This window comes from Lichenostomus cassidix, chromosome 15 (assembly GCF_008360975.1).
Source record: "Lichenostomus cassidix isolate B80296 chromosome 15, HeHo_3.0, whole genome shotgun sequence".
In the NCBI taxonomy this organism is placed as follows: domain Eukaryota; kingdom Metazoa; phylum Chordata; class Aves; order Passeriformes; family Meliphagidae; genus Lichenostomus; species Lichenostomus cassidix.
In genome coordinates, this window is record NC_139496.1 from 6,687,140 (window position 1) to 6,714,357 (window position 27,218).

General features: G+C 40.3%; 1 protein-coding gene across 2 annotated transcripts; it reads left to right on the forward strand.

Moving 5' to 3' along the window:
* Positions 1-1,134: 1,134 nt before the first annotated feature.
* GOLGA3 (golgin A3) lies at positions 1,135-26,430 on the forward strand. 2 transcript variants are annotated; one of them, XM_085075779.1, is made up of 24 exons: positions 1,135-1,415; positions 3,200-3,552; positions 6,347-6,628; positions 7,495-7,607; positions 8,065-8,756; positions 9,951-10,062; positions 10,655-10,961; positions 11,560-11,762; positions 11,985-12,122; positions 13,058-13,219; positions 14,014-14,382; positions 14,716-14,793; positions 15,706-15,969; positions 16,504-16,598; positions 16,762-16,978; positions 17,565-17,708; positions 18,323-18,520; positions 19,272-19,388; positions 19,617-19,756; positions 20,553-20,685; positions 20,882-21,004; positions 21,248-21,412; positions 21,622-21,785; positions 22,245-26,430. In XM_085075779.1, the coding sequence occupies exons 2-24, from the start codon at positions 3,423-3,425 to the stop codon at positions 22,450-22,452; spliced, it is 4,554 nt and encodes a 1,517-aa protein (XP_084931905.1). In that variant the 5' UTR covers positions 1,135-1,415; positions 3,200-3,422; the 3' UTR covers positions 22,453-26,430. The 2 variants fall into 2 exon arrangements, with proteins under 2 accessions (XP_084931905.1, XP_084931906.1); XM_085075780.1 differs by having other exon boundaries at positions 1,136-1,415; positions 6,347-6,505.
* Positions 26,431-27,218: the final 788 nt, after the last annotated feature.

The following is a 27,218-nucleotide window of genomic DNA, read 5'->3' on the forward strand; positions in this document are numbered from 1 at the left end:
AGGCATTCAAGTCTTCCTCACCATATTGTTCTTGACATCTTCTGTGGAAGAGTATCCAGTGAAGGTCACTACTAAAGATTTGAAACACTCATTCACACATGCGATTCTCAGGGTTTCCTCTCAAATCTCAGCAGAGCCTCACTCCCTTTCACTCAGCTGCCCTTCACACATTCAGATCCCACATATGGTTTACAAACTCAGTGCCAAAAATGCATTCAGCCACAAAGTTCAGTTCACACTGGTGTTGAGTCACAGCCTGGGGTTGCCCACTTATACAGGCATCTGGCTCGGGCAGCAGAACAGCAGGAGGCTGTCCCGTGAATCCAGATACACTTTCCCTGGATACCTCTGATCATCAGGCTGGAGCCTCTCTTACACTTGAAAATAGTCCTCTTCTTGAATTAGTTTGTAAAGTAATGTTCTCTTCCAAATAATGCCTAGAGGGTTGTGTAATGCATGCAGGAAAACACCTAGTTGCTGCCAATATCCAGGAGCTCAGTTGGTAGGTTTGCAGTTCAAACAGTGTGCTGGTGGTTTATCAACCCTCCTGACTTGTGGAACAGCCCTCTGTCTTCCTAGAGAAACAGCTTGGGGGGGTCATGTTCATAATAGGGATAATCGGGAAAGGTTGATAACAGAGGACTATCTGGAGAAGCAGGCTCTGTTTACCTGGCAATTATATTTAGGGCGGCGGTACGACGTTAGCAGGAGTTTTCCTGATGAAATGATGTGCTCCCATGCACCAGCTCCCAGTGCCCCAGAGGACCTGTGGGATGCCCAGTGCCAGAAAAACTCTGAGAACTCTAGCGATTGATTTATGAGGAAGGGACCATGGGGAATGCTGAAAACGAGACATTTACAGGACATGTCACTGCACTCTCCTGACTCTGACCCTGTCAAAGCGAACACTGATGCAGGAACCTGAATGATGCAGATACAGCAGGCTGCGAGGGGCGCACCGCTTTCACAAAGAGGTTACAATTTTTAATTTAATTTTAATTTATGCAAGTCGGTGCGAGCGGAGAAGCCAGGCAGACGCTCACCCTCAGGGAGCCGCGGCACAGCCCCTCACGGGCGCTGAGGGCGGCCCGGCCCAGAGCCGCTCCGCCTCCGCCCGTCCCTCCGCGCTGCCGGAAGGGTCCGTCAGGAAAAGCCGCCGCCTCGGCACGGGCCCGGCGGCCCCGCCGCCCCTCGGAGCGCCCGGGCCTGGGCCGCGGCTGTGCCCGGGGGGGCTGCGGGACGGCAGCGGGGCGGCAGAACCGCGGGGCCCCAAGCGGGCAGCTCTCGGCGGCGGCGACACTGGCCGGGCGGCGGCGGAGCGAGAAGCGCGCTGCACCGCCCCGCCCCGCCCGCCCCTTCCCGGCGCAGGCAGCGCCACGTCTCGGGCAGGAGCAGCGCCGGGCGGGCCGCCCCAGGTCTGCGGGGTCTGGCCGGGACGGGGGCGGCGGGGTGGCTGTGGGGAGCCGGGGGTGCTTCAGGCCGCGGGGCTTGGGGCTGCCGGGGAGCGGGGAGCGCCCGGCCCGGCCCGGCTCGGCTCGGTGGGCTGCGGCCCCGGGCCTCCCTCCGCCGGCGCCCAGGGACCTGCCCGGCCCAGGCACCCCGCGGCCGGGGCTGCCGGCCCCTCTCCGGCCTGTGACCGGGAGCCATTGGCCTCACGATCATTGGTGTTTTAAGCAAAATCGGGGGGTTTCCTACAGCTCTTTCCCTGTGGAGTTATTACTGCGTTCCCGTGGCGTGCCCACATCTCTATGTGTGGGTCTGCTTGTGCGCAGTCAGCGATAGGAAAGGACTCTGAGGCCAAAATATTTTGCCATTTAATGTTGGGAATGGGTTGTACAGGAGAAAGTCGTTCTTCATCGCCTTGATTATTTTAACGTGTTTTATGACAAGTACAACAAACCATCTCCTCGTGGCTGGATTTTGCCAAGGCGTAAGCCAGAATCTTGCTTGCCTTTTGTCTGTAATTCCTCATGGTAACCTGTCATGTAGCATCTATTTATTGTACAGTGCCAGTTCTAGCAGCTTTGTTGTAAGCTTTACTATACTGAAAATCTTTAAAAATCAGTAACAAATCACAATGGAGGTACTAATCTTTTTGTTTGGTGGAGGTTGGCGTTTAGAAAGGTGCTTTAGGTTTCTGGCTCCTCACAGCTCACCTCTGTAAGAGTCACCTACATAACTGTGTTTTCCTGTGTGCCCTGAGCTGTTTGCAGCTTCAGGAACATTTTGGAGATGGCAGTGGTATTACAGATTCCCGAGGGCAGTGTGGCACAGTAGCAGTTACACGAGTACTCTCTGGAGATATGGAAGGAATGTTGTTCAAAATGTTTGTGTTCAATTAAAAATGCAGTCAAAATATTCCTGATTTGATGTTCTACCACAACTGCCCCGCCCCCCTTTTTTTTTAAACTGGGGATTTCTTACGTTTCTTTAGTAAATGAGAACAAGATTTTGTAATCTGAATTCATCTGTCAGTAACTATTTGGAACAAAATTTAATTATTTGAAGTGATGGTATACAACGATTTCTATCGCAGTGTATTAGGTGGCTGGATCTTTACCCAAAGGTTAGATCAGAATACCTGGAGAATTATTTGCAAATTTTGTAAACTGTGGCTGGCAATCCTTCTCTTGACTGGTCATAGGAGAAGGCAATGTTGAGTTGCAGTCCAGACCACATTCTGACTGCCAGCTTGTGCTATAATGAGTAGTTCAAATTCTGTACAGTGATTCATACTTGTTATTCTGCAGACAAGTAAACAGTAATGATGTAATTTATTTTTTATAAAATTAAATCTGAATTCCATACTTCATTCTAAGAAAAGAAACTGAAACTCATTTCCTTGAAATGAAATGTATGGTATGCTTTCATATGTATGCCATAATTTACAGAGTAAAATGCTACTCTGAATACTGGCATGGTTCTTAAAGCAGAGGCAAAGAGACATTCCCCTTAAAAGGGACAGTGATTTTAAATCAGCTGTCTTGCTAAATATTATCTGTTGCATCATTCAGCAGTGTACCAGTGCTACTAAAAAAAGTGAGCATAAACAGAACACTTTTTATTCCCAAAGCTCGATATTTCAGTGTCTCTGTTGTTACCCCATGTCCTGGTTCTGTCTGTGCGCGCTACTTTATTTTTAACTCGTCTTTCCAGAGCTGTATTAAATGTTAGTAAATTCACTCTATTTTGTTTCTAGAGGATGCAGCTCCTTGGTGATTACAACTGTGGCTGCAAGCTGTTTCCCTGATGTGGAGTTAGCAGCTGCCTGCTGCACACCAACAGCTCTGCAGCTCAGAGCTGTGCTCCTGTGTGACATCTTGATGCTGTTCTTGCTCATGGAGAGAAACAGGACTTGGTAGTTCACTCGGTGGCAAATTGTTGAGAAGAAGAACTTTCCAGGGATCTGGATTGTTTTTACCATGGACTCCTCACCTGTCCAGCAGGATGTTCACTTGGAGAACAGAAGCAGTAATGGGGCTCCCAGCAGCTCTGAAGAACTTTTGGATTGTAAAGCCAAGTCCCAGCTAGTTACTACAGACGAAATTAACAGTAAGTTATTTAATATGTACCAAATAATTTCCTGGTCTTACCCAGGCCTTTATATAATTATCTACTTTATTATTCAGATAATGCAGAAGGATGTTTTTCCTTGAGGTCAGGAATTTCTTGTACAGCAGTTTTAAGCAAGTTTAGTGGTCTATAGCTTTTTGTGTGTGTAAAACTGTTTTCTTTTTGCTGTAGAACTTGTTCATTTGAAAGCAAAACCAAACTTAAACACTATCAGCTATCAGGTGAGTATTTGTTGTTCAGGGTGTTAATATGTTTTCAGATAATGTTTCCAAGCGTGTACACCTGAAACCCTCTAGAACAAGCAGTTCTGAAATGACTGTTCCAGAGTAAGCTTGTTGTACTTGGAGTACTTCATTCTGGCAGAAGAAATCTTCCTAATAAATTAAATTGCTTAGGCAAGAGCCAAAATGTCTGCCTAAGCTTCCCTTTATAGAAGAGAGATGCTAGCGCGTACTCTCCAATTTATCTCAAAGTAACTTTTATATGTAGACAAGCTCTATAATAAAATAATCATGCAGCTGTTTGCAAGAAACTTAAGAGTCCACTGAATAGATTACAGAATCAAACTTGAGTTGGAAGGGAGCTCTGTGGGTTATCTAGTCCAACCTGCTGCACAGAGCACACCTAGTTCTGAAGCAAGATCAGGTTGCTCAGGGCTGATCTTGTGCTGTTGAATTCTGAAAGTCTCTCTAGAGGGAGGTGCAGCAGCCTCCCTGCCCATTCCAGTATTTAGCTGCTTTCATTGTGAAAGTATTTTCCCTGCAGTAAATTGAAATCTCCATGTTTCCCTGGCAGGAGTCTGAGGATATGCTGGTGTAGAGGATATGGGGTGGCTGGGTGGAGGGGTGTGTGGCTGCACAGATACACAAAAGCACAGCAGTTGCTTACGTAAAAGGAGGTGACGTGATGAGGTTGGGGCCTTCTTGTACCACAGGTTTGTCACCTTGTCACAGGCAGGAGACAGGAGGCCTGACACTTTATTTGCTTTTCTTACACTGCCCATTATCAGACTGGCAGAGTGTAGTTAGGTGATGATTCATTCATGTTTCATGAAGCTGGAGATCACACGTTCCTGTTGTTGCCTGTGCTGGACAATTGAGTTGTGGCTTACAAATAAATAATGTGTCTTTCTACTGTTTTTATTCTAATCACATCTCCTTGCCCACTGTTCTGGAAAGACTGCAGCTGTATTGACACTACTGCAATTAAATTACCTTGGTTCAAGGAGTGTGTAGATTCTGAGTGTCTCCTGGCCTCAGGAAGTTGTCAGGAAACCATTCCTCCAGAATTTTACTCCAGCATCCCTTTTGTATATGTATGCCACTCAGTGTTGTTAAGAAAAATATGTAAGTAAAGTACAAACCTGATGCAGTAATAGCTGCAGTTTCTGAGATGGGCAGAAATAATATTTCTGAATGTATGAGCTATCGTCTTATTTTTGGCTTCTTGTGGCTATTCTTAGCACTGACATCTATTTTAAATTTGGTTTTGCCAATATTCTAGTTTTAAAATGTTAATCATTAAAAAACAGTCTTGTCCTCTGTCCTCCTTTACATCCTTGTTGAACACACCCCTTCCATCATGCCTGCAACTGTTTTTGTCATGACATGATGATCTAAATCAGAGACAAGATTAAAGCTGCAATGGCCTGAAAATATTGTCTGCATGACAAAAAAGACACTTAAAAGTATTTTGATTCAAATCTTAAAAAGTTTATGGGTTATGGCAACCTATGACAGAAAGCTTTTTATTTTTACCCAAATTCAGTTTCCTCATTCAGTTTCCTCTGTGCTGGTTCACACTGTGCTGGCTTAAGGGAAGATGCACTGCAGAGGTGGGAACTTGATTTTTGCACTTGCAGATATTTTGTGATCATAAACGTTAAATATTTTCAGACATTTTTAGGAAAAAATAATGAAATCTTCCATATTGTCTCAGTGAGTTCCAGTTACTTCAGTTTGGTTTGTTTCAGTGCTCTGCTCATTTGAGATCTGCAGTAATTAATTTAAAGGTTTTTTGCACAGTTTTTTTGTAACAGCAAGTTCATAAATGTTAGTCCCTAGCCAAGCGAAGTACAAATGTGTGAGAAATCCAGAGTATAAACCTGTGAAATGTTTAGCTGGTTTTCACTATGCATTTTTACCTGATGGAAAAGAAAAATATAATACTAGTAAATGGGGGTAAATTGGTGTTGAAGTGGTTCTTGAATTGCATTTTAATTGGTAGGTTTATTATTTTGATACATGAGAGCTTTGCTACTGTACTTTTGATGAAGATGTCCTATTTGAAAGAATGTAAATTCAGTTTAAAATTGCCAAACTGCTTGACCTGGGCTGGTAGTTGGTATGGTGGATGCTTTCTCCCCAGTGCTCAGCAGTGTAGCAAAGAGCTGAATCATTCAGCACAGGCCTGCAGTTGCTGAGCCTTACTTTTGCAGTAGGTTGCCCCTCAGAGTTCCTTACACTCAGTCTTTCATACTTCTAAACCTAACAAGATTTAATAAAACCTATGTAAAGTTTTGAAGCTATTTTATATGATCACTTCTAAGGTCTTGCTTGAAAGCAACATAATAAAGCAAATGAAAGGTACTTGTTCTGTTCTTTTTAAGTAAAGAATCAAAAATCCTCTATGAAATTCTCCTGCTGGTTGCTGTCAGTAGCAATTTCCATATTTGTAGAATATAAAGGTAATAGTGCTGATATTGTATTTGGGTGGAGGTGTGAAGATAAATGGGGTGGCTTAAAGTGTAGCTCAGTAAAATTTTCTTTTCTAGCTACCAATAATAACATCAATGAAGTGCCAAATGAAGAGGGAAGTCTGGAGATAAACAGCAAAGTGGACACCTGCCAGAATGGGCCAGAATCACTCTGCCCCGACTCTCCTGTGTCTTTTGATCCCAGCAGCAGTGAGCAGGGTGAAGAGTCATCCCCAGGTGTGACTGGTTTCCATGACAGCCTAAGGAAGTCTCAGGGAACTAGTGCTGAGGGCATAGCTCTTAGAAAAGAAGCTTTGCAGTCTCTCAAACTAAGTCTTCCCATGCAAGAAACTGAATTGTGTAAGCATCTGTTTATGGTGGTGCCCCTGCTTTCTCTTGCTGCGTAAAGCTTTTTACTCTGAGCCTGGCTCTGGACTCCTGTAACATCATTTAAGCTTGAACTAAACTTCATTTTTGCAGTAAACTTTTACTTAGAATACAATTAATTTTCTTTCAGTAGACCACCCTCTGCTGCAGCTAAGGCATGTGCCTTACCATTTAAAACTGGCTCTTCGCTGGAGGGGAATTCACGCTTTCTGGGGCTGAAGCTATTCTAATCTTCTTGATTATTAGGAGTAACAAGTGACATGAAAAAAAAAGAACAGCAGAACCATTTTTAGCTTTAAGGAAGGGCAAGAATAACAATGAAGGGGAGAGAGGGGAAAGCCTTTATATTAAGGCGTTTAATGCTGTGGGAGTTTTCTGAAATAGTGTTTTTAGAAAGCCTTGCTACAGGAAAGGTTTAATGTGACTTAATGAAAGGTAAGAAAATGTATCAAAGGAGCATTTTCCCCTGACTTGTAGAGAATGAATGGACTGTGTAGGTCTTGCTTAGTTTTATCATTTTAGAGCTGTCAGAAATGCAGGACAGGTGAGATTAAATGACAGCAATATCTTTTTTCTTGCTGTATAATCTCTTGTCATATATATGTATTGGAATTATAGCATTCACATACTGAGCAGTGGAAGTCCACAGGCTTTATCAGTGCTTACACAAGGATATATCTAAAGAGGGTCATTTGAGGTGCATGTCAGTGGGCTTTCCTTTCGTTCCTTGCTTGAGCATGAAGCATGTTGCTGATGGTAGAAGGGGCTTTTACCTTTTGCATCCCATTTGCCTGTGTTGGAGTGTTCTGTTTGACTATGAAGTTATCTTTCACTTACAGGCTCAGTAGAGTCTTCACTCCCATTGGAGAATGAAGAACAAATTAGACTTCAGGCAAGAAGGCGTCTGGAAGAACAGCTCAAACAATACCGAGTGAAGAGGCATCAAGAAAGAGTGAGTACCACACATCTTCTAGATTGTGTTTTGTTAAGAAGCTTGAAAACTATCATTTCTGTGCCCTGAATTAAAACATTCTGTAGTTTTCTCAAATGTGAAAAAGCATTTTTTTCTTCTGGACAGGCAAAATTTGGTTCTGTTACCTCATCAGTATTGTACCATTTTGTGCTACTTAAAGTAGGGGGGAAAAAATCAAACACAAAGTGATCCAAATGATTTTGACTATATTTTTCAGTTACCTTTGGAGTCTCGCGTGAACATTTTCAGCATGTATATACTGAACCTTGATAGGGTTGATTGCTGATATAATTCACCCTGTTTATGAAAGGATGTATATTTAATATCAGCATGGAAGTGTAGAGCTTTATATCTGAAGTCACACCAAAATAAGTCTTTGACGTTAACTTCAAAGTCAAGATTCTGGAATTTATTGTGGACTCTTTTCTTCTTTTAGTCAAGTCAGTCTACATCCAAAAACCGTCCTTCCAGCACCCTGGACCCTGAGCTGATGTTAAATCCCGAAATCCTGCCAAGAGCCAGCACTGTAGCAATGACAAAAGAATATTCCTTTTTGCGGACCAGCGTCCCCAGGGGGCCAAAACTGGGTAGCTTGGGACTTCCAGCATCCTCAAAAGATAAAAGAAGCTCAAAATCTAAGGCCAGCAAGATCCGGTCCTTGGCTGACTACAGAACTGAAGAATCAGACGCTCGAAATGCTACTGGGAATTCTGTGGCTGCTGACTTATCTGGTGGGGCTCTGACACAGAGCAGAAGTGGTCCAACATCAGTTGTTTCTGAGATCAGTCTGCCCTCAGACATGGATGATCGAATAGAGAATTCCTCCTTAGCAGGAGACAGCATTTCAGAGATTGATGGGAGTGAAGTGGGAATGAGGCTGGATGGAAATGAGAGCAACAGCTCTACCTACAGCAGTGTGTCAGGGAAAGGGCTGTACAGCAGTTTACAGAATGCAGAAGGCAAACAGGATACATCATACACAATAAATGGCCAGAAGATACAACCTGAAGCAATGGGGCAATTTCCCTCCATCAGTGAGGTGCTGCAGGCGGCGGCAGTGGAGCATCAGGCTCAGGAGCAAGAAGTTAATGGAGAGGTGCGCAGCAGGAGAGACAGCATTTCTAGCAGGTGAGAATGATCACATTGCTAGTTAATTATTCTGTCTTGGAATAGACAGCCTATTACTTTTACCCCCTACTAACTGTACATCCAGTTTTAACTTGCACCATGATTAAATCTGTTATTAGCTTCAGATTCTGGTAGAATTTGTAAAGGTCGCTTCACTTGAGTACCTGCTTACAAAGTATATCTTTGGAGAAAGATATTTTTGCCACTGACTGTGTTAAATGTACTGCAAGGAGTTGCTTCTATCACTACAGAAGGACTTCATTCACTGAATCACTCAATTAGCCTTGGTCTGTATAGACTGAAAGGGTTGACTTGACTGCCTCAGTGATATTTATTATTGTCATTTTTCTAAACTATGCATGTAGCTTTCAGACCTCACATAGTTAAGAAATGCCAAGAGTCTTGTCCTAGATACTCTTATCCTCTTCAGCCCTTTTAGAATGAGATTTAGTCTCCCAAGCTTATATGTATATGACAGGTATTAAACTGTGATTCAGAAAGCAAGTGCGTGACTGGTGAAGCCCTTGACAATGCATGGTTTTTATCAGTTGTCTGCAGATGCATGTTTTGTATGTCCTACTTTTGAAATTACTTCCCCCCCTGCTTTGTTGGAATAAAGTGTCATGTCCAGAGATGTTGAGGTGTACAATCAGTTGTTGACAATTATTCTGGCTTAGATTTATTTCTTATGGTAATGAGAGAAGATTTTTTTCTGTAGATGCCTTGGCTGTGCAGCAAGGAATCAGCATAAGGAATCCCTTATGCCAAATACCTGTTCTTTCTTCTTTTGCAGTAGCTGTTGCTATTTCTCAGGCACATTAAAGCAGACAGTTACAAACAATAATTGTGGAGGTTTTGTGATCTCATCATGTCCAGTTGTCTGCTTAAAATGGAATCTGTATGTACAAAATATGATGAAATCAGCCATTACAGTTCTGTAAAATAACAAATACATGGCGCCTCACTAGATTCTGGTTGCTGCAAATAGAGGAAACTAAAGTAAAAAACCTTAGCATGAATATAATTTTTTTAACAGAGGTTGTTACACTATATTCTGGATCTCTCATAAAGCCAGAAAAAATGTCCTAAAGTCTAAATCACACAGAGTCTGAGTACCTCTCAATTTCAGTGTCACTTCAACTAGATGAGCATTGTGTTCTAACCCTGGAACTGTGTATGTGTCTCTGTCTCCAGTGTTTCTATGGAAAGCTCTATCGCAGGAACTCATGATGAGATGTTGCAGGTTATGAAGGAGAAGATGAGACTTGAAGGGCAACTAGAAGCACTCTCACTAGAAGCTAATCAGGTAGAAAATGAAATTGAAATTCTGTATTCAGCAAATCAGATTAATATGTTAATTAATTGCTCATTACTTGTGGAATTGTGTTTTGTAAAAACAGTGTTGAATAAGGTACTTCACAAGGATGCCTTGGTGGGCTGAGCCTGGCTGGATGCCAGGTGTCCAGAAAACTGCTTGTCACTCCCCTCCTCAGCAGGATGGGGAAGAGAAGAAATGACAATGAAACGCTCATGGATTGAGATAAAGACAGAGAGATCACTCATCAGTTACCATCATAGGCAAGAGAGATTCAACTTGGGGAAACTAATTTAATTTACTATCATAAAATCAGAGTAGGGCAATGAGAAATAAAAACTAATCTTAAACTAAACCCAACCTGACATGGTTGCTGACCTACAATATATTTTGTATAATCTTTTCTCTGTATTTCTTTGACTATTTGAAACACCTGATAGGTGAGATGTTGCTTTAAAAAGAATTTTTAACAAGCAACTGGTCTTTGTCTTGTCAAAGCCATTTTGCTGGGCATCTTTTTTTGTCAGCCATCAATGTATTTTCTTATAAGCCTCCTGTATTTTGATTTTCTGGGCACATTCAGGCTCTCAAAGAGAAGACTGAGCTACAAGCCCAACTTGCAGCTTTGAACATGAAGCTTCAGGCACAGATGGAGCACAGCCAGAACAGCCAGCAGAAGCAGGAATCTCTGAGCTCAGAAGTGGCCACATTAAAGCAGTCTTGCTGGGATCTGGAACGAGCCATGGCTGACCTGCAAAATGCCTTGGAAGCAAAGAATGCCAGTTTGGCTTCTTCAAACAATGATTTGCAATTAGCAGAGGAGCAGTACCAGAGACTCCTGCAGAAGGTTGAAGATATGCAAAAAAATGTTCTCACCAGAGACAGCACAGGTGGGATGATGTAAATGTCAGTCTTTAAAATTTTTTGTTCCATAAATCATTTTATTTCAACTCAATTCTGAAGTCCAGGAAGAAGAAGAAAATTTAATTTGTGTTTATTTTATACCATATTAATAAAATGGTCTGAATTTTAAAATGATTGCATTTTATTTTGTGTCACAGAAGTGCCACAGTTTGCAAGCTGCCACTGCCAGCCTGGAGAGGGAGGCATAAATATTTAGTCCAGACAGTGGCCTAATTGTTTTTTTGGAAAATTGTACAAATACTGATTTGTAATGATGACTCTACGTGCCAGGACACTTACTTCCTGATGTTTAGTTAGTTCATATTTTCTGCCTCTAAGGAACTATGAAAGCTTACAGAAGTGATTCATTTAGTTTAATTTTATTCTGCTTATGACCAGATACTTTGGATTTTAGCACTTTTGCAGGAAAAGCCAATCTTTATGTAATTAGGCATATGTGCTTCTGTTCAAAAATAAAGGAAAAATAGAAAAAACAACGAATATTGCAATAATCCTTGAAAAAGTATGTGTAAAACTATCACAGTGGGATGCATTAATCCAAGTTCTTTATTTTTGTTTTTCTAGTTCATGATCTGCGGCAGCAGTTGGCTTCCTTGCAGACCCAGCTTCAGAAGGTGCAGCTAGAAAGGACCACACTGACCAACAAGCTGAAGGCATCAGAAACAGAAATCACATCTCTCCAAAACGTGAGGCAGTGGTACCAGCAGCAGCTGGTCCTGGCACAGGAGGCCCGTGTCAGGCTGCAGAGTGAGATGGCCAATATACAGGTATTGTGATGTACTTGTGTATGGGAGAACTGAGAGTCTGTTCCTTTTTATGTCAATTTTATCCACAGGACAGCCTAGTGGCCTTCTACAATGTCCTGACTGCACCAGTGCTGTGAAAGTAGTAGCTGAAATAAGGCATACACAGATTCAACGTGGTTTTTTTTTCCGAAACTCTTAAATTCTGTTGGTATTAATCTGTGATTTTTCTTTCCCTTCCTTTAGGCTGGGCAAATGACTCAAGCAGGTATGTTGGAACATCTCAAGCTAGAGAATGTGGCCCTGTCTCAGCAGCTGACTGAAACCCAGCACAGGTCCATTAAAGAAAAGGAACGTATTGCAGCACAGCTACAAAATATTGAGGTATGGTTGTAGATGGGTTTCCTTCTGAAGAGGTTGTGTATTTATGTTTTGCAAACTCAAGGCTGTTCTGGCGAAGTAACAGAATTCTTATGAATTGGTTCAAATGCTGCATTATAAAAGTAGTAAATATTTCAGAGCAAATAAATTTGCGTGGCATTATGAACAATAAGAGGGAACAAGGCCATATATTTCCCATACAAAAGTGATACTTGCATTTTCACTTCTGGTATTTGTTTTTAATTTAACTTTGAAGGCAAATGTAAAAATTGCCCTTTGCCCATTTACGAACCTTTTCAAGAGAACTTAACTGGAAGTTAATCAAAATCAGTAATGTGCTTTTTAAATGTGTGAAATTGCTCAGTAATCAGGTTTGTCCTTCCTTCCCTCCAGTAAGAAAAGTTGGGTAAAATCTGAAGTGCAGTATAGTCACTTCCAAAGCTCTTAGAACCTTAAATTCCCCTGATGTTCAGTGACATTCCTGCTTCTGAGTCTCAAAGGAGGGTGAAGCAGCAGGTTGGTGGAAGCACCCCATCTCCAGTGTTACTAATACTTGTTTCAAGGACAAGAATTGCTATTTCCTGAGTAGCTACAGTGTCCGAGGAATCCCTTTTGTTTCAGATTTTTTCCAAACAGCTTAATTTTAGTAAAGATTCTCTTTCTTCATGTCTTGCTCATCAATTGACAAAGGACAAGGTGTTATTCAATAGGAATTCAGATTGTCACAAGGATGTAAGACATTCACTGTTACTCTAAGCTGTTTTAAGTATATGAATGGGTGACTTCAGTAAAGGCGTATGGGTGCGTAATGCAGACATCAGAATTAGTCTTGTTTGTGTCTTTCCTCTACAAAGTTTCTTGATAATTTAGTTTTCTTTTTCCCACTCCTCCCCTTCCATTGAAACTGTAGAAGTTGATTCCATGCTTTCTCTATGCAGGCTGACATGTTAGATCAAGAAGCTGCCTTCATGCAGATCCAGGAGGCTAAAACCATGGTGGAAGAAGACTTGCAGAGAAAACTAGAGGAGTTTGAGGATGAGAAAGAACAGCTTCAGAAAATGGCTGATTCTGCAGCAACATTGGAGCAAGAATTGGAACAGGTAGACTGTTGTTAATCAACTTCCCAGGGGCTCCAAAGGAAATGGTTGTTTGACAGAAAAAGCAATAGTAAATAGATACTGAGCTCTAAACTTCTTTTTAAAACCTGAAAGATTGCTGCAAAAATGAGGTGCATATTTAAGTCACTCTGTTCGAGGTGAAAAGGCCTTTTTTTCAACCATGTCAGTAATAATACTTTTTAAAAATTTCATAACTACTGCCTTTCAGATGCTGGTTTTTTTAGTGAATTCAGTATGTGATTATTCTAAGTTATAGACAAGAACCACAGGGCTATGTTCAAAGTTTTTGCGCAGTCAGGATATCATGTGCATTTACACCTACAGCATGACAAATCTGCACTTCACTCCAGAGTCCTGCTGTGATTTTGTAACCTGACGTAGGCAGCACGTCAAGGGCTGCAATAAGATGAAGTATGTGATAGCTCAGTATTACATTCCATGTAATGATATGGTATTATTAATAATGCTGAATTTACCTGAAGTTACTGTGGGCACATTTTTCAAGTAAAACTTCAGAATGCAATGAATATTATGAATATGTTAGGTTTGTCATTCTGGTCATTGCTTAGCCTGCAAGATAACTGCAGGAGACAATTGATACAAGTAACACAGCAAATAGAAGAAGTGGCCTAGGAGAGTTAAAAAATATTTTCACCTTCTGCTATTTTCTCCTAGAGGCTAAAATATTAATTAAAAGATCTAATTTTGATGAGAGTGCACTTGCAAAGATAACATTTGTTTTGTATTAATTTAATCTTTAAATTATTTCCTCTCAGGTCAAGTTGACTTTGCATCAGCGAGATCTGCAGCTTGAATCCTTGCAGCAAGAGCACCTCGACCTAATGAAGCAATTGACTCAAACCCAAGAGACACTGCACACCAAAGAGCAGTCCCTGGATGACTTGCAAACACAGTATGATGAACTGAAGGCCAGGTTAGAAGAGTTCCGGAGTGATGCTACTTCTAAAGATGACACGATCCAGTATTTGCAGAACGAGAAGATTGTGTTGGAAGTTGCTCTGCAGGCAGCAAAAGCAAGTAAAGAGCAACTTGATGAAGGAACAACACGCCTTGGAGAAGATACAGAAGTAACATCACAAGTCTTGGAGCAGCTGAAGCAAGAAATGGCCGTCAAGTCAAGCCAGGTAATGATCTTTCTGAAATCATACCAGTTTTAAAACACAGTAATTTGGAGTACAGGTTACAGTTTGGGAAGTAATTTTGTAGTGTGCTCCTTTTCTGTGGCATTGTGGGCCAAATGTCTTTCCTGTGCAATAATTTGGCTTTTAGTGTGGTGTCCTGGTGAATGTATTTTCTGTATAAAACATTGTGTTATCTAACCATTGAGATACTTAGAAACAGGATCCTTGTTAGATTAGGCAGTTGTTACAAATCAGACAGATAGGCTCACTGAAGAAATCAGGTAGAATATGACATTTGGCACATAAAGCAATGTTTGCTTTTTCCCCCTCTGGTAGGTGGAAAATCTGCAACAAGAAAATGCCAGCCTCAAAAAACAGCTTCAAAAAGTGAAGGAACAGTTCCTGCAGCAGAAGGTAAGCAAAAGCAAAGAAATTTCAGATACACAAACCCAAGGAATACACTTTTTACAGTGAAGGCATGTACTTCTGGGGAGGTTGTGAGGATATTTAAATGTATTTTTTGTATCACAGAACTTTGTGACATTAAGATATAGAAACTGTATAACTTACAGTTGAATTTGTATCTAATGTAAAAGCTGATCCACCAACCAGTTCATGCTTTGATAGGGCTTCAGGGAGTTTGCCAAGTGATCCACCACAGAAAATCTCTCTTTGGTTTGTTGATTAGGTTTGCTTTTGCAAAAGCACTCATGTAAATCTTCAAGTGTTGTCATTTCCTTGGAGCTTTGAAAAATGGTAGTTACCTCAGTAATTACATGGTTAATAAGTGCTTTACTGCAAATTTTATTCTGAATTTACACAGTTTTGAAACAGTAATTTGAAATTGATATGTCATTAGTGTTGCACATATATGTGTCATATATAAAGTGGCACCATTAATTTGCTGCTTGATTGCTTATTAACCTAATACCAAAGTTTGTTTTAGCCTAATATATTTAAGTTTGGGGAGGCTGTTTAAACTGTCAATCACAGTTAAGCCCTCTTCTCATGGCAAAAATTGCTAGTTGTGTTCATGGGATGGTTAACTTCTTACAGTTAGCTTGGTTTTTAAAAGTGGCACATAATGCAGTTCCATAAAGAATGTGAAGAGTATTCTTTACTGCAGAGAACACTGAAGTAGGTATTTTTAATGCATAAAAGCCTTTGAACCAGAGTAAATATATTACAGAAACAGATGCTGGTTTGTATGACACACACACCCCTCAAACTAAAAGAATATCAGTAAATACTTTCTAGTAAATTAGCCATAAATTTGCAAAGCTGAAATGGCAGTGACATTGTCCTCTTGAAACTCCTGTGTGCAAGGTCATGGTGGAAGCTTACCGAAGAGATGCGAGTTCCAAGGACCAGCTGATCAGTGAGCTGAAAGCTACAAAGAAGCGGCTGGACTCGGAACTGAAGGAGATGAAACGAGAGCTGCTGAAAATGCAAGTTGAAAAACAGTCACTCGAATCTGAGCATTCAAAACTACAGAAGGAAGTATCTCAGGTTCACCAGCAGATGGTAGAAATAGAAAATCACCTCCAGTCAGTGCAGAAAGAACGAGATGATATGGAAACACGCCTACAGGTATGGAAGGTGTAAAGCTTTGAACTTGGAGAGTGTTACATCCAGGATACATTCAGGTTACATCCAGGATACACTGCTATTTCTATTGACTTTGGAAATAAACAGAGTGACCACCTGCAAGTTGATGTTCTTGGTTAGATATTTAAAATAGTCTAGACATTTCAACATACACCTACCAAAATTCTGTAAATGCATGACTGCTTACTAACATCTTGTGTAAGTGAGCAGGGAGAAGCACTACAGGAGTGGTAGAAGACTGATGTGGAAGCAGTTTCCTTGGTCCTAAAGTGAACTCCATCTGAGAGCAAAATCCAAACACTGTTCATATATGTGAACAGTGGTGACCTCAGAGGGAAGAGTTAAACAGGGAAAGATAACATGGAGAACTGCAGAACAATTTTATTTAGAGATGGAAGAAATTTTGAAATTTCATGCTTTTTCTTTTATAATCAAACGTATACAGCAAACTTACAAATTTGCTTACAAACAAATGCTTTTGTTCTTATGCTCATGGGTCTTCTCCTTCCTGTTAAGTCGTTGCAGTTCGATAAGGAACAAATGGAATCTCTTGCTGAGGCAAATCAGGCATTAAAACAACAAGTAGAGCAAATGCAAGAAGAAGCAAAGAAGTAAGTGTTCTTTTAACACAGACAAAAGAACTACAGCATTTGGTTTTCTTATTTGGCTTTCAAATGTTGGGCTTTGTTGGGCCACATGAAAAATTAATCTTTTAGTACTATTTGTCAAGCAGCTTTTGTTCTTACCTGGTGTTTTCTTTTCCTTTCACCCCAGGGCCATTACAGAGCAGAAACAGAAAATGAAGCGTCTCGGGTCAGACCTGTCAAGTGCTCAGAAAGAAATGAAAGCAAAACACAAAGCCTATGAGAATGCAGTCAGCATTCTCAGTCGGAAGCTGCAGGAATCTCTTACTGCAAAGGAATCTGCTGAGACAGAGCTGAGCAAACTAAAAGCACAAATTACTGATGGTGGGAACGACCAGATTGCTCAGGTATGCCGATGTCTCTTGACATTGTACAAAGACAGCTGTAAGTCTTGAAATAGTTTCACCATGAAGTGATGAAAATATTTGGAAAATAAAGCTAGGTGAGAACATGGTGTCAGTGTTCTGAGCACTGAGAACTTCTTTAACTACATTTGAGAGAGGTGATTTGGCAGGCTAGGTTTCCTGATTAATTTTTATCATTTGTTTGGGTTTTGTTTGGTTTTTTGGTGGGATTTTTTGATCTCTTTTTTTTGAAGTATCTGAAGATTCTCCAAAATTCTAACTCTTACTTCTTTTTTTCTCATTGACAGCTGAAAGTTTTTCAAGGTAGCCATACCTTATAGCATGTTATGCCTGTGATACAAAAATTAATTTACTGAGGGAAGCTCCAATTTCTTGAACCAATGGAGCAAGATATCAAATATGCCAGCAGCAGTAGCTGGATGCAACGGTGGAAAACTGAGCAAGACCTTTAAATTAAACAGCAGCATCTCATTTCATATTTGCTAGAGAAGTTGGCTTTTTTACCAAAGCAGAAGTGACTCCTGAAGATGGGTGATGCACTAATCACATGTGATCCTTTTGTGCTTAGGAAAAGATTCAAGCTCTGAAGACAGAACTGCGAGCTGTGAGCAGCAGTAAGTTGATGCTGGAAAAAGAGTTGCAAGAAGTGATTTCACTGACCAGCCAAGAGCTTGAAGAATACAGAGAGAAAGTGCTGGAACTTGAGGATGAGGTGATGGAATTTGCTTGGTAGATGGGCATATGACACTAAAAAGTGTTCGAGAGACAGGGAGAAATTTTAGTACCAAAATTTTATTCCAATGGTGGAGAAAATCAGAATCTTGTACAGGAAACATCATGTCAGTGATGCTTACAGATTTTGTTGCCTTTTGCTGGTTCTTGGTGGTTTCATGAGTCATTGTCGTACAGGAAAAGAGGATGAGAGAGAGGAGTGGTTCCTCTATTAGATACCAGCTGTGTCTGGTCATGAGACAGTGAGAATGCATGAATCATTAGCTTTTGGAACTACTGAGACTCGTGGATCCCCAGTGATTTTGAGGGCCAGGTGGTGGTGTTCAGTTGTAGAGTGGCACAAAAAAATTAGACCTATCAACTACTCTTGATTTGCACCTGAACAGCACTCCTGGATTCTTCTTTCTAGCAAGCATTTTCATCTTCCAACATGAAAAAATTACCAAAGTGAACTCATTTTTTAATGTTCATTTAAAAAGAGCAAAAAAAAAGAAATCCCACTCTGGGAAAAGACACTTAACGAGCTTAATTCACAATTTTTTTGTGATAGTAGTCTGAATGGTTATGTTTGTTTGTGTTTTTCTTTGACTATAGCTTCAGGAATCTAGAGGCTTCAGGAAGAAGATAAAACGTTTAGAAGACATTAATAAGAAGTTGGCCCTTGAACTGGAACACGAACGTGGGAAACTTACAGGTCTCAGTCAGTCCAACGCCGCTTTGCGGGAGCACAATAATATCCTCGAAACAGCATTAGCAAAAAGAGAGGCAGACTTGGTACAACTGAATCTACAGGTATTTGACATTTTGGTGTAATACTTTAAGAAGGGAGTTAGCTTATATGATACAAAGTTGGTGCATTTTCTCCAGCTCTGGGTCCCCCATGTGTTGCATAACAGCAGCAATATGGGGAGCTGAACAAGAGATCAGAAATGGGACTTAGCACTAAGCAGACCTTTCTATGGGAAAAAAATTATTAAAATTGCCCTACAATATTTGCAGTTGTGTGTTGCTGTTGAGCTGCTAGCAGAGAAAAGACCCAAGTTCTCAGTGTGGCAAGAAAGAGGAAGTTTATTATTTTGATTTCAATATATATAGACTTTTCAGAGGTCGCCCAGATTGGTCAGCCAGAAACCTCCCCCTAGGCCTGATTGGCCAGGCCTGAACTGTCCAAATCTCGAGACACTGTTTAAAAAACATCCAAACTTTATCTTTGTGTATAAAACACAACGGAATGGTCTCACGAGAAAGACCTGTGCTAGCCACAGTTGTGAAAGTATAGGTAGGTGGAACTTATAAACTGTGTTACATAAGGATTCATTGAGAGAAATAATTTTTATGCCAACAGTAATATATGCATGGGGACATAGGCAATGAGCTACCATTTCACCATAGCTACTTGTAAGGTTGAAGGTACTGTGTGGAAAGAGTGAGCAGTGAAAAGCAGAGAGTTGTTTTGCAATCCCTACGTTGGCTTGTGTTTGTATTTCCTCTGCTTCCAGTGAGCTCACATAAAACACACAGTTGTTTTTGTGATGTGTTACAGGTTCAGGCAGTCCTAAAGCGGAAAGAGGAAGAGGATCAGCAAATGCAACAACTTATTCAAGCTTTACAGGCTTCCCTAGAGAAAGAAAAGTTAAAAGTTAAAGACCTTCAGAAGCAGGTAATGGCTCATCTTTTATTTACTTAAAAAGTGATTTAAAGGTATTTTTAAAATATCTTAAAATGAAATCTGTTTTGTAGCACACTGCTTCCTGCAGTGTCTCTGTCACGATTGCCAGCGGCTGAAAGATCAGTTGATGATTTCTCTGTTGTGTCCTGTGTTAAGCTTCCTTTATGATTCACCTACAGTGGTAAAACAAAGTAAAACTGCATCTTTTTGTCCTGTCAGGAAGCAGCAGCCAAAGCAGATGCAGCCCATAACCGTCGGCACCACCGGGCGGCGATGCTCGAGCTCAGTGAGATCAAGAAGGAGCTCCACGCCAAAGAACTGCTGGTCCAGGCCCTGCAGGCTGAGGTGGACAAACTGCAGTAAGTAAATGTCTGAAAAAGAGCAGCAATTAAAACAAATCCTCTGAAAAAGCCATACATTAGTGAATTTTTGGGTTTGCCCCTTTGCAGTGGATTGTGTTGAATGTTCCCCAGCAGAGCCTAACTGTGAGATGCTTGTTTGGACTCTAAGCAAATACCTGCCTTTTCCTCTCTATAATTCAGTTAGACCTGAAACACACTGTTTTTAGGTTTCACTATCTGCTTTCTTTCCACTTCCAACACAGACTTCTACAATTTCACATTGCTAGGAAGGATTGATGCTTTGTATATATCCTGTTATTCTGGTTTACATCCCTGAGGAACTACATAGAGGATTAATTTGATTATTAACTATATTCCACAATGTATTAAAATTCAATTTGTTTGCTTGTATAGAAGATGTTTTCTTAAATGATAAGAAATTATCAGACCTACATGAGAATGGATATAAGCTTAACTCTATGCCTTCAAAAACAAAGCAAAATTGCTGACAGGGCTTTGGTTTGATTTTTTCTTTTTTTAAGTTCATAGTCTGTTGTTTGTAACTGTACTATTACCAGTGCGCAAGGAATTTTGTAAAATTTTTTTCAATATTTAATATTTATACGTCTCTTCCATAAAGTCTTTTTGTGATTTAGCTTTTGCTATGAGTGTTGGCAAAGCCTTCCATGAAAGTTGTAATTAACTAGGTTCTGTGCAAGCTCATGTCATTTGTAGTTACAAGGCTAACCCAGTGAAATTCTTGTTTTAAAAAAGAGATGGAATAACTACTCTGTCTGTTAATCTTGCTGTGCAGGGTAGAGGATGAAAAACATTCCCAGGAAGTATCTCAATTTCAGCAAGAGCTGGCAGAAGCCAGATCTCAGCTCCAAGTTCTGCAGAAAAACCTGGATGACAAGCTTAGTGAACAGCCTCTAGTAAGCCAAGAGGTAAAATCTGAAGACTTGCTGTGTTTATCCCTATTTATATTGCATTATATGATTTTGTCTTTAATTCAGCATTTTTAATCAAGTTTTTCTAGGCTTTATTAGGGAAGGGTTCATGAGACATAAGAATATATTTCAGATTTTGTGGTTGATTGTTCCTGTAGATAACGCTAAAGATTTTTTTCCTCTGCCCTGGTAGGTGGAAGACCTGAAGTGGGAAGTAGAACGAAAAGAAAGAGAAATTGAAACACTTAAGCAGCAGCTGGACATGACTGAACAGCGCAGCCACAAGGAGATAGAAGGGGTACAAGTTGTCTTGCAGGTATTTAGTCAAGCCAGTGGAGATTCGGATGGATTGGAATTCTGATTGCTGTAGGGGGATAATTGAAACAATATTTTTATTTTTTTAAAAGCATACTTACACTTTTTTCTAAATTTTTATCCATAAAAACTTATCCACTAAATGTTTGCAGTGTCTGTACTTTCCCAAGTTTTATAAAAACATCAGTTGCCTGGAATTTTTGTACTCTTTTCTCTACATCATATTGGTTCTCTTCCCTTTTAGAATATCAAGACAGAGTTGGAAATGGTGAGGGAAGACCTGTTAGCAACTCAGAAGGATAAGTTTATGCTGCAGGCTAAAGTGACTGAACTGAAGAACAGCATGAAGTCACTGCTGCAGCAAAACCAGCAGCTGAAGTTGGACCTGAAGCATGGCAAGATGAAGAAGGTATTGAATAAATAGGAAGAACATGTTGTAAAATACAGGAAAATACTCTGCTAAAGCTTTTAAATAACTTAATAGGAATGTGCCTGTGGTTCCTGCTCTCTTGTGCAGCTGTGTACCACTAGTGTGATGTGAGATTCTTTCTAGGTGGGAAAAATGACATGAGATAACTTAATTATGTTTCTGACTCTTCTTTTTTTTCCTTTAACCAGAGGAAAGAACTGAAAGGTGAGAATAACTCTTCCAATCCCGTGACTCCAGTCAAGATTCCTGATTGTCCAGTGCCTGCTGCCTTGCTGGAAGAACTGCTGAAACCATCAACAGCTGTGAGCAAGGAGCCTTTAAAGAATCTGAACAGCTGTCTCCGGCAATTAAAGTATGGCCTGTTATTTTCAACCACATTAAAGAATCTTAAAAATGTTTTCAGGAAACCAGCTGCCACCATGAGGAAGAAAGGATTTGTAAAATTATTTCTTTATTGGGACTATATTTAGGACAGTAGGATGTTCTGTCACTTTAAGTGCTTGCTTATGTGGCCATTACCATAGTGAAAGAAGACTTTACAATAAACTAGACAAAATGTCCCTCCTAAATTGTACACAGCAGAAAAAATCAGAAACAACTTTTTTTAAAATTAAGCATCTTGTATTTGTTTTGCTCTTAAAGAAGACTATTCCTAAGCTTCTTGTAGATTTCTTTCTCTTGTATATAGCTATATCTTAGGTAGTCTTGGAGTAGGTATCAAGAATAAGATTTGTAATTTTTTGATCTTGCATTTAGCAGTTAGTTTTCTGCTTGTTAATATTTGCTTTTTTGTTCTCAATACATTTTCAAGGCAAGAAATGGACAGCCTTCAGCGCCAGATGGAGGAACACACCATTACAGTACATGAATCAATGTCTTCATGGACTCAGATCGAGGGCAAGTTAATGGACCTTACTTCTACAAGTCCTACAGCTGCATCAGACCAGCAGGAGATTCCTACTGCAGATGAAAAGAAAGAGAATTGTAGTGTTAGTGAGAAGGAAGCTTTGACACTATAACCTCCTTACCAGTTGTCTTTCTTCCTACTGCTTTAAGTATATAAACAAATCTTTATAAAAGTTATTTATTTCATATTTTAAAATGGCGTTCAGAGTTGTGCTTTTGCCTGTAGAAGCAAAGGGCACTGATTTGAGAAACTGATGTAATAGTAAATGCAAAATGTGCTATTCTAAGGGTTTGTTTGAAACCTTGCCATAACAATTCTGTCATGTTGGGTACTGCCAAGTGGTGAATCTATCTCATTTGAGGGTTTAGTAAGACATTCAGATGAAGGTTTAAAATGAGGTCAAGAGGAGCATCTGGTTCCAAGTATGTGGTTGTTCAATCTGGGTGAATTTGTTAAGGAATTACTGTTTATTATGTAACAGCTATGTTTTCTTGTTTGGGTTTTTTGGGTTTTTTTTAATTTGTGGGAGTAGGATGTATTTTTTCCCCCATCTTGGGTTGTAGCCAAACTACAGGGAAAAATAAGTTCTCATGTTCAGCCATTAGCAGTGGTTGAGAACTGGATATGCTGAGCATTCTCTTTCCCTCATATAATCTCTTATTCTTGAAGCTCAGATTATAGATATCTGTTTGAAGGAAAAGAAGTCATTGTTAAGCCGTTTCCAGTTTTGAAGATGACCTCTGACCTATAGCAAAAGAAACAAGACTGTAAAGACAAGCAATGCAGAGCAGTTGGTATCTTTGGCAGATTTGCCTGGGATGTTTGCTGACATTTTTCTCTTACAGTCACAGGCCAGTAGTGAGCTTTGCTTCACTGCACAAATACTTTGCACCTTTTTATTTCAAGTTTTGAAGTAGACACCCTTACAAAAGTATGCGTGTAAAATATATGTGTATATATATATAAGAAAAAAATCTTAATTTTCTGACTTTGAATATCTGGTTTAATATGCTTATATACTGTAAGTTAAGGCTACAGTGAGGGGTTTTGTTACTGTCATTGTTTTAATGTTCCATTTAAGTTTGCTTTTCTCTGACATACTGTACAAATGGCTTAGGGAAATTAGCCCCTAAAGCCAGAGCTTTTAGAAATGTAATTATTTTTACTTAAAAAGACATAATTGTAATGCCTATAAAATGATTATTTTTAATAGCTTTATCTTCTCCCACACACTTCCTCTACATTTTGCACCCTCTATTACAAGGTGTCCACCATGATTGGAAGTGTTGCTACTGGGGCAGCCCCTCTGGAGAACACCTTGACTAAGTTATTTTTAAAGCAGCTCACTTTAGTTTCCTTCATCTTTGGTCCCATTGCTCCATGTGGCTCAAAGTGCAGTGATAAACCAGCCCTCTCCTCACTCAGAAATGCAGCCTTGCCTAATGTGCTAAGTGCTAAAGCACAAGTCAAAATACATGTGACCTAATTTGGAAGATTTAGTGGTAACTCATGTACTAGAATGTTTGTGTCCTAAAACATAAAACAACTCAATTATATCCAGAGTTTGGTATTTACAGAAAAGAAACCAATCTAGTACATACAAGTGGATTAAGAGGCTGTAAAAAAAAAAAATCTATTACATATATTTTTCCCAAGAGGCTGTTGCTGGTTTTGGGTTTGGTTGTTGCAGAGGAAAGGGAAGCATATTGCATTTTGTTTAGCAGTAAGGTGAAAAATAAATAAATAACAACCCCAAACCCATCTATATTTATCCAAAGTCTGATTTCTCATAACTACCACTTCGTGTTCTAGTCCAGTTGAACACTTTGCACTTAAAGTGTTTACACTGAATGATTTCATGCCCTACAGCTACTGGATTTTAACCTACATTTTATTGGGATCAAAATAAGTGATGCTGACAGTCAAGGTTTTTAAACTGGTGAAGGAAGAAATGCATCGGTGTGGCATTAGGTGCCCATCATCTGGATTTACCAAAAAGTTCAAAAGCTTTACAGACTAGCTTAGACGTGTCTGCACACTGCTGCAGACTACTTTGTAGAGTAAATGGTACTGATAATCTCGCTGTTGTCTTGTTCTTGAAGTTGCCTGTATATTAAGCTCAAAGAAGAAAAAAACCAAACCACAGTATTGTTAAAGAAAAAAAAAAAACTGTAATGAATAATATATTCAGTACAAAAAACTACCAACTGTCCAGGATTTAAAATACTACTTGTGCAGCATTAATGTTGCTGTTCACTCTGTTAAATACATTGCCTACAGTTCAGAATCCACTATGTTTTAATCTGTTAGTTTGGCAATGGTTGTATGGATAAAGGTTTTAACTGTTATCAAAGATGCCAGAATTGTTAGAAACCTTCGTAGTTGTTCTGAATGTCAGCTCTCCTTTTTGTATCCATTCTGCATCCTGCTGCAGTTTCTCACTAGCTCCTGAAGACATCTGAGCTTTTGCAATCGAGTAGCCTTAGATGTGTGTTTCCCTTTCCAAGAAGAGGGAGCTGTTGTGGATTAGATTCCTGCATTGACCCACCTGCTTCTGCAAGTACCTGGACACTGGGTATTGTCCTGTTCTATTCACCATGTGTTTTTTCTATAAACAGAAATGTCATTTACTTAAATGAAGGACAGGCAGTGAGACTAGAGGGTCTAAATCTGGTGAGGTACTAAATCAGGTTATGGAAGTCACTGGGAAGTCTTCTAGAAGGAGCATGCATTGTGTGATAAAAGCAAGGCCTTTTCTTTGAAGCTCATCAGCTATGTTTTCTAATTACCCAGAGAAATAGTTGCTTTATTAAAAAGCCTCACCCTGAGGCTGAGCATGCTCGGTCTAAAAAGCTTCAGGTCTCTGCTGTCTAGGCAATAAATTAGTTGTAGGAGTAAAAACTGCCTCCCCTCTGCCTGTCACAGCACTGCCAAATAATCAGGAGAATCTGAAGAATAATCTCTTAAAAATTTATTTTCCTTTTTCAAGCACTGCAATAGAATGTATTTTCTGTGTTTCCTCAGTGGTTGCTACCTACTAAACCAAGTCTGGTTAATGAAGGAGAAATGTCACTGCAATGTGAGAATGTTCCCAAGTGCTGAAAGCTGATAAGTACTGCAGCATTATTTTTTCAGATGCTGTTGAGTTTTCGAGGGCTCTTGAATAACTGCGTTAAAAAAAGAAATCACAACAAAGACCAGCAAACCCTACAATGGAATAAAATGATACTGAGTGTCTGGCATTGCTGAATATTGCATAATGCTCCATTCTGTTGTCTTCCAGATTTCTTGGAAATATTTGTGCACTGTGTTGGGATCAGCTGAGCCCCCTATCCATTCATGCAATGGGAGGTTCCGATCCCATAGTGTTTATTCAGGCAATATCCTAGCAGAGATCTATGAGATTTTGACATGTGTAAAGTAATATCCAGGATGAAAGTCCTACTGTTCATATTTTCATGGATTGTGTATTCCTCCTTAGGGGAGAGAACTGCAGTGGAATGACTGTTTTAGTGTTCGCTGTGACAACATCAAAGGTGTGCTGGGGGGAGGTAGTATTATCAATATAAATTTATCTTAAAGATGACAAATTCCCTCCTGGCGATTCAAAAGCTTGTAATGCACATTTTATTAACTTTACTGGGAAAGCTGGAATAGTTGCATGTGACTTGCTGCAATCAGAGCCTTTAAGTATTTTCCTGTGAAAGCAGTTGCTGTCCAGAGGAATTACTAATGCTCTTCAGCTGTTACCTGATCACTCTGCCTCCTGCTAATGAGCAACACTTGAGTCTTGGGCAGCCTTATTTCCAATACAGATGCACAGATTTCTAGGGAAGGGAAAGATGTTCTGGATATTGTAAATGAAATGGTTCTGTTTCATATGACATTCAGTGATGTCTGCTTAGGCTGTATTTGTAAAGACAGAAGTTAATAATTCCATGTTCTTGAAGAATGGATAACCCAGGGGCTGGAGGAGTTACACTATGTACAATTAATGTTTATGATCATACAAAGCATGTTGATTGTAAAAATTATGTGCATAGGGATTCCTTTAAAAGTTTTGTGCAATAAACTATTTTTGCTAAAGGGCCCCATGTTGTTTCTACTTTAAAAGAGTTACCATCTTCTCTTTGATTTTGGGCAGTAATTTTTATGTTGCAATCCTGAATATGCTGTATAACCACCTTTAGCAAAAAATCTTATTTTGAAAGAATACATTATTATGTATTGATTTTTCATACATCTAAACTTTACTGTGTTTGTATTTCCATTATTTTATTTTTCTCAGCTGAACACATCAGGGAAGAAGCAATTCCTTGGCCTGAATTTGGCAGCCTCTGGAGTCTGAGTGTATAAAATGGAACAACGCAGAAATGACATCTTCATTCTTACTTAGCCAATTTCAGTGACGAGGAGAGAAATTACTGTATCTTGCTTGCCACACTAAACAGTGTGAGTTAAAGGGATACTGTTTTCTTCTGTAAGGACAGCAACTTACACCAGCAAGTGCCTGTATTGGTCAGAGCACAGGTAACTGTACCTCTAAGGTAGGAATGCTGTGTCTGCACAGGGAATTGCTTCCTGCTATTGCACTAGAGGCCTCCTTCTTCGTGGTTTTCCATCTCTCATGGCTTATCGAGCCTGCTGCAGCACTTTGAGGTTAATACCCGGACCGACCCTTTCTCAAGCGGCCTCTCCCAGTGCCCGTGTTCCCTCGCCCCGCAGGGCTGGCGGCACACGGCGCGCTGGCCGCGGGCAGACGGGCGGCTGCAGTTCCCGCCCTGCCCGCCTGTCCCAGCCGCGGAGCCGCGGTAGCGGTGAGGCCCAGGCGGGCGGTGCAGCCCCGTCAGCGCCGGGCGGAGCCGCCGCGTCTGTCGG

Excerpts from the sequence above, each read along its gene's own strand:
- GOLGA3 (XM_085075779.1), top strand. The coding sequence starts at position 3,423 with ATGGACTCCTCACCTGTCCAGCAGGATGTTCACTTGGAGAACAGAAGC. Across the intron at positions 10,063-10,654 it reads TCTCACTAGAAGCTAATCAG|GCTCTCAAAGAGAAGACTGA; the intron begins GTAGAAAATGAA and ends GGGCACATTCAG. Across the intron at positions 20,686-20,881 it reads AGCCTCTAGTAAGCCAAGAG|GTGGAAGACCTGAAGTGGGA; the intron begins GTAAAATCTGAA and ends CTGCCCTGGTAG.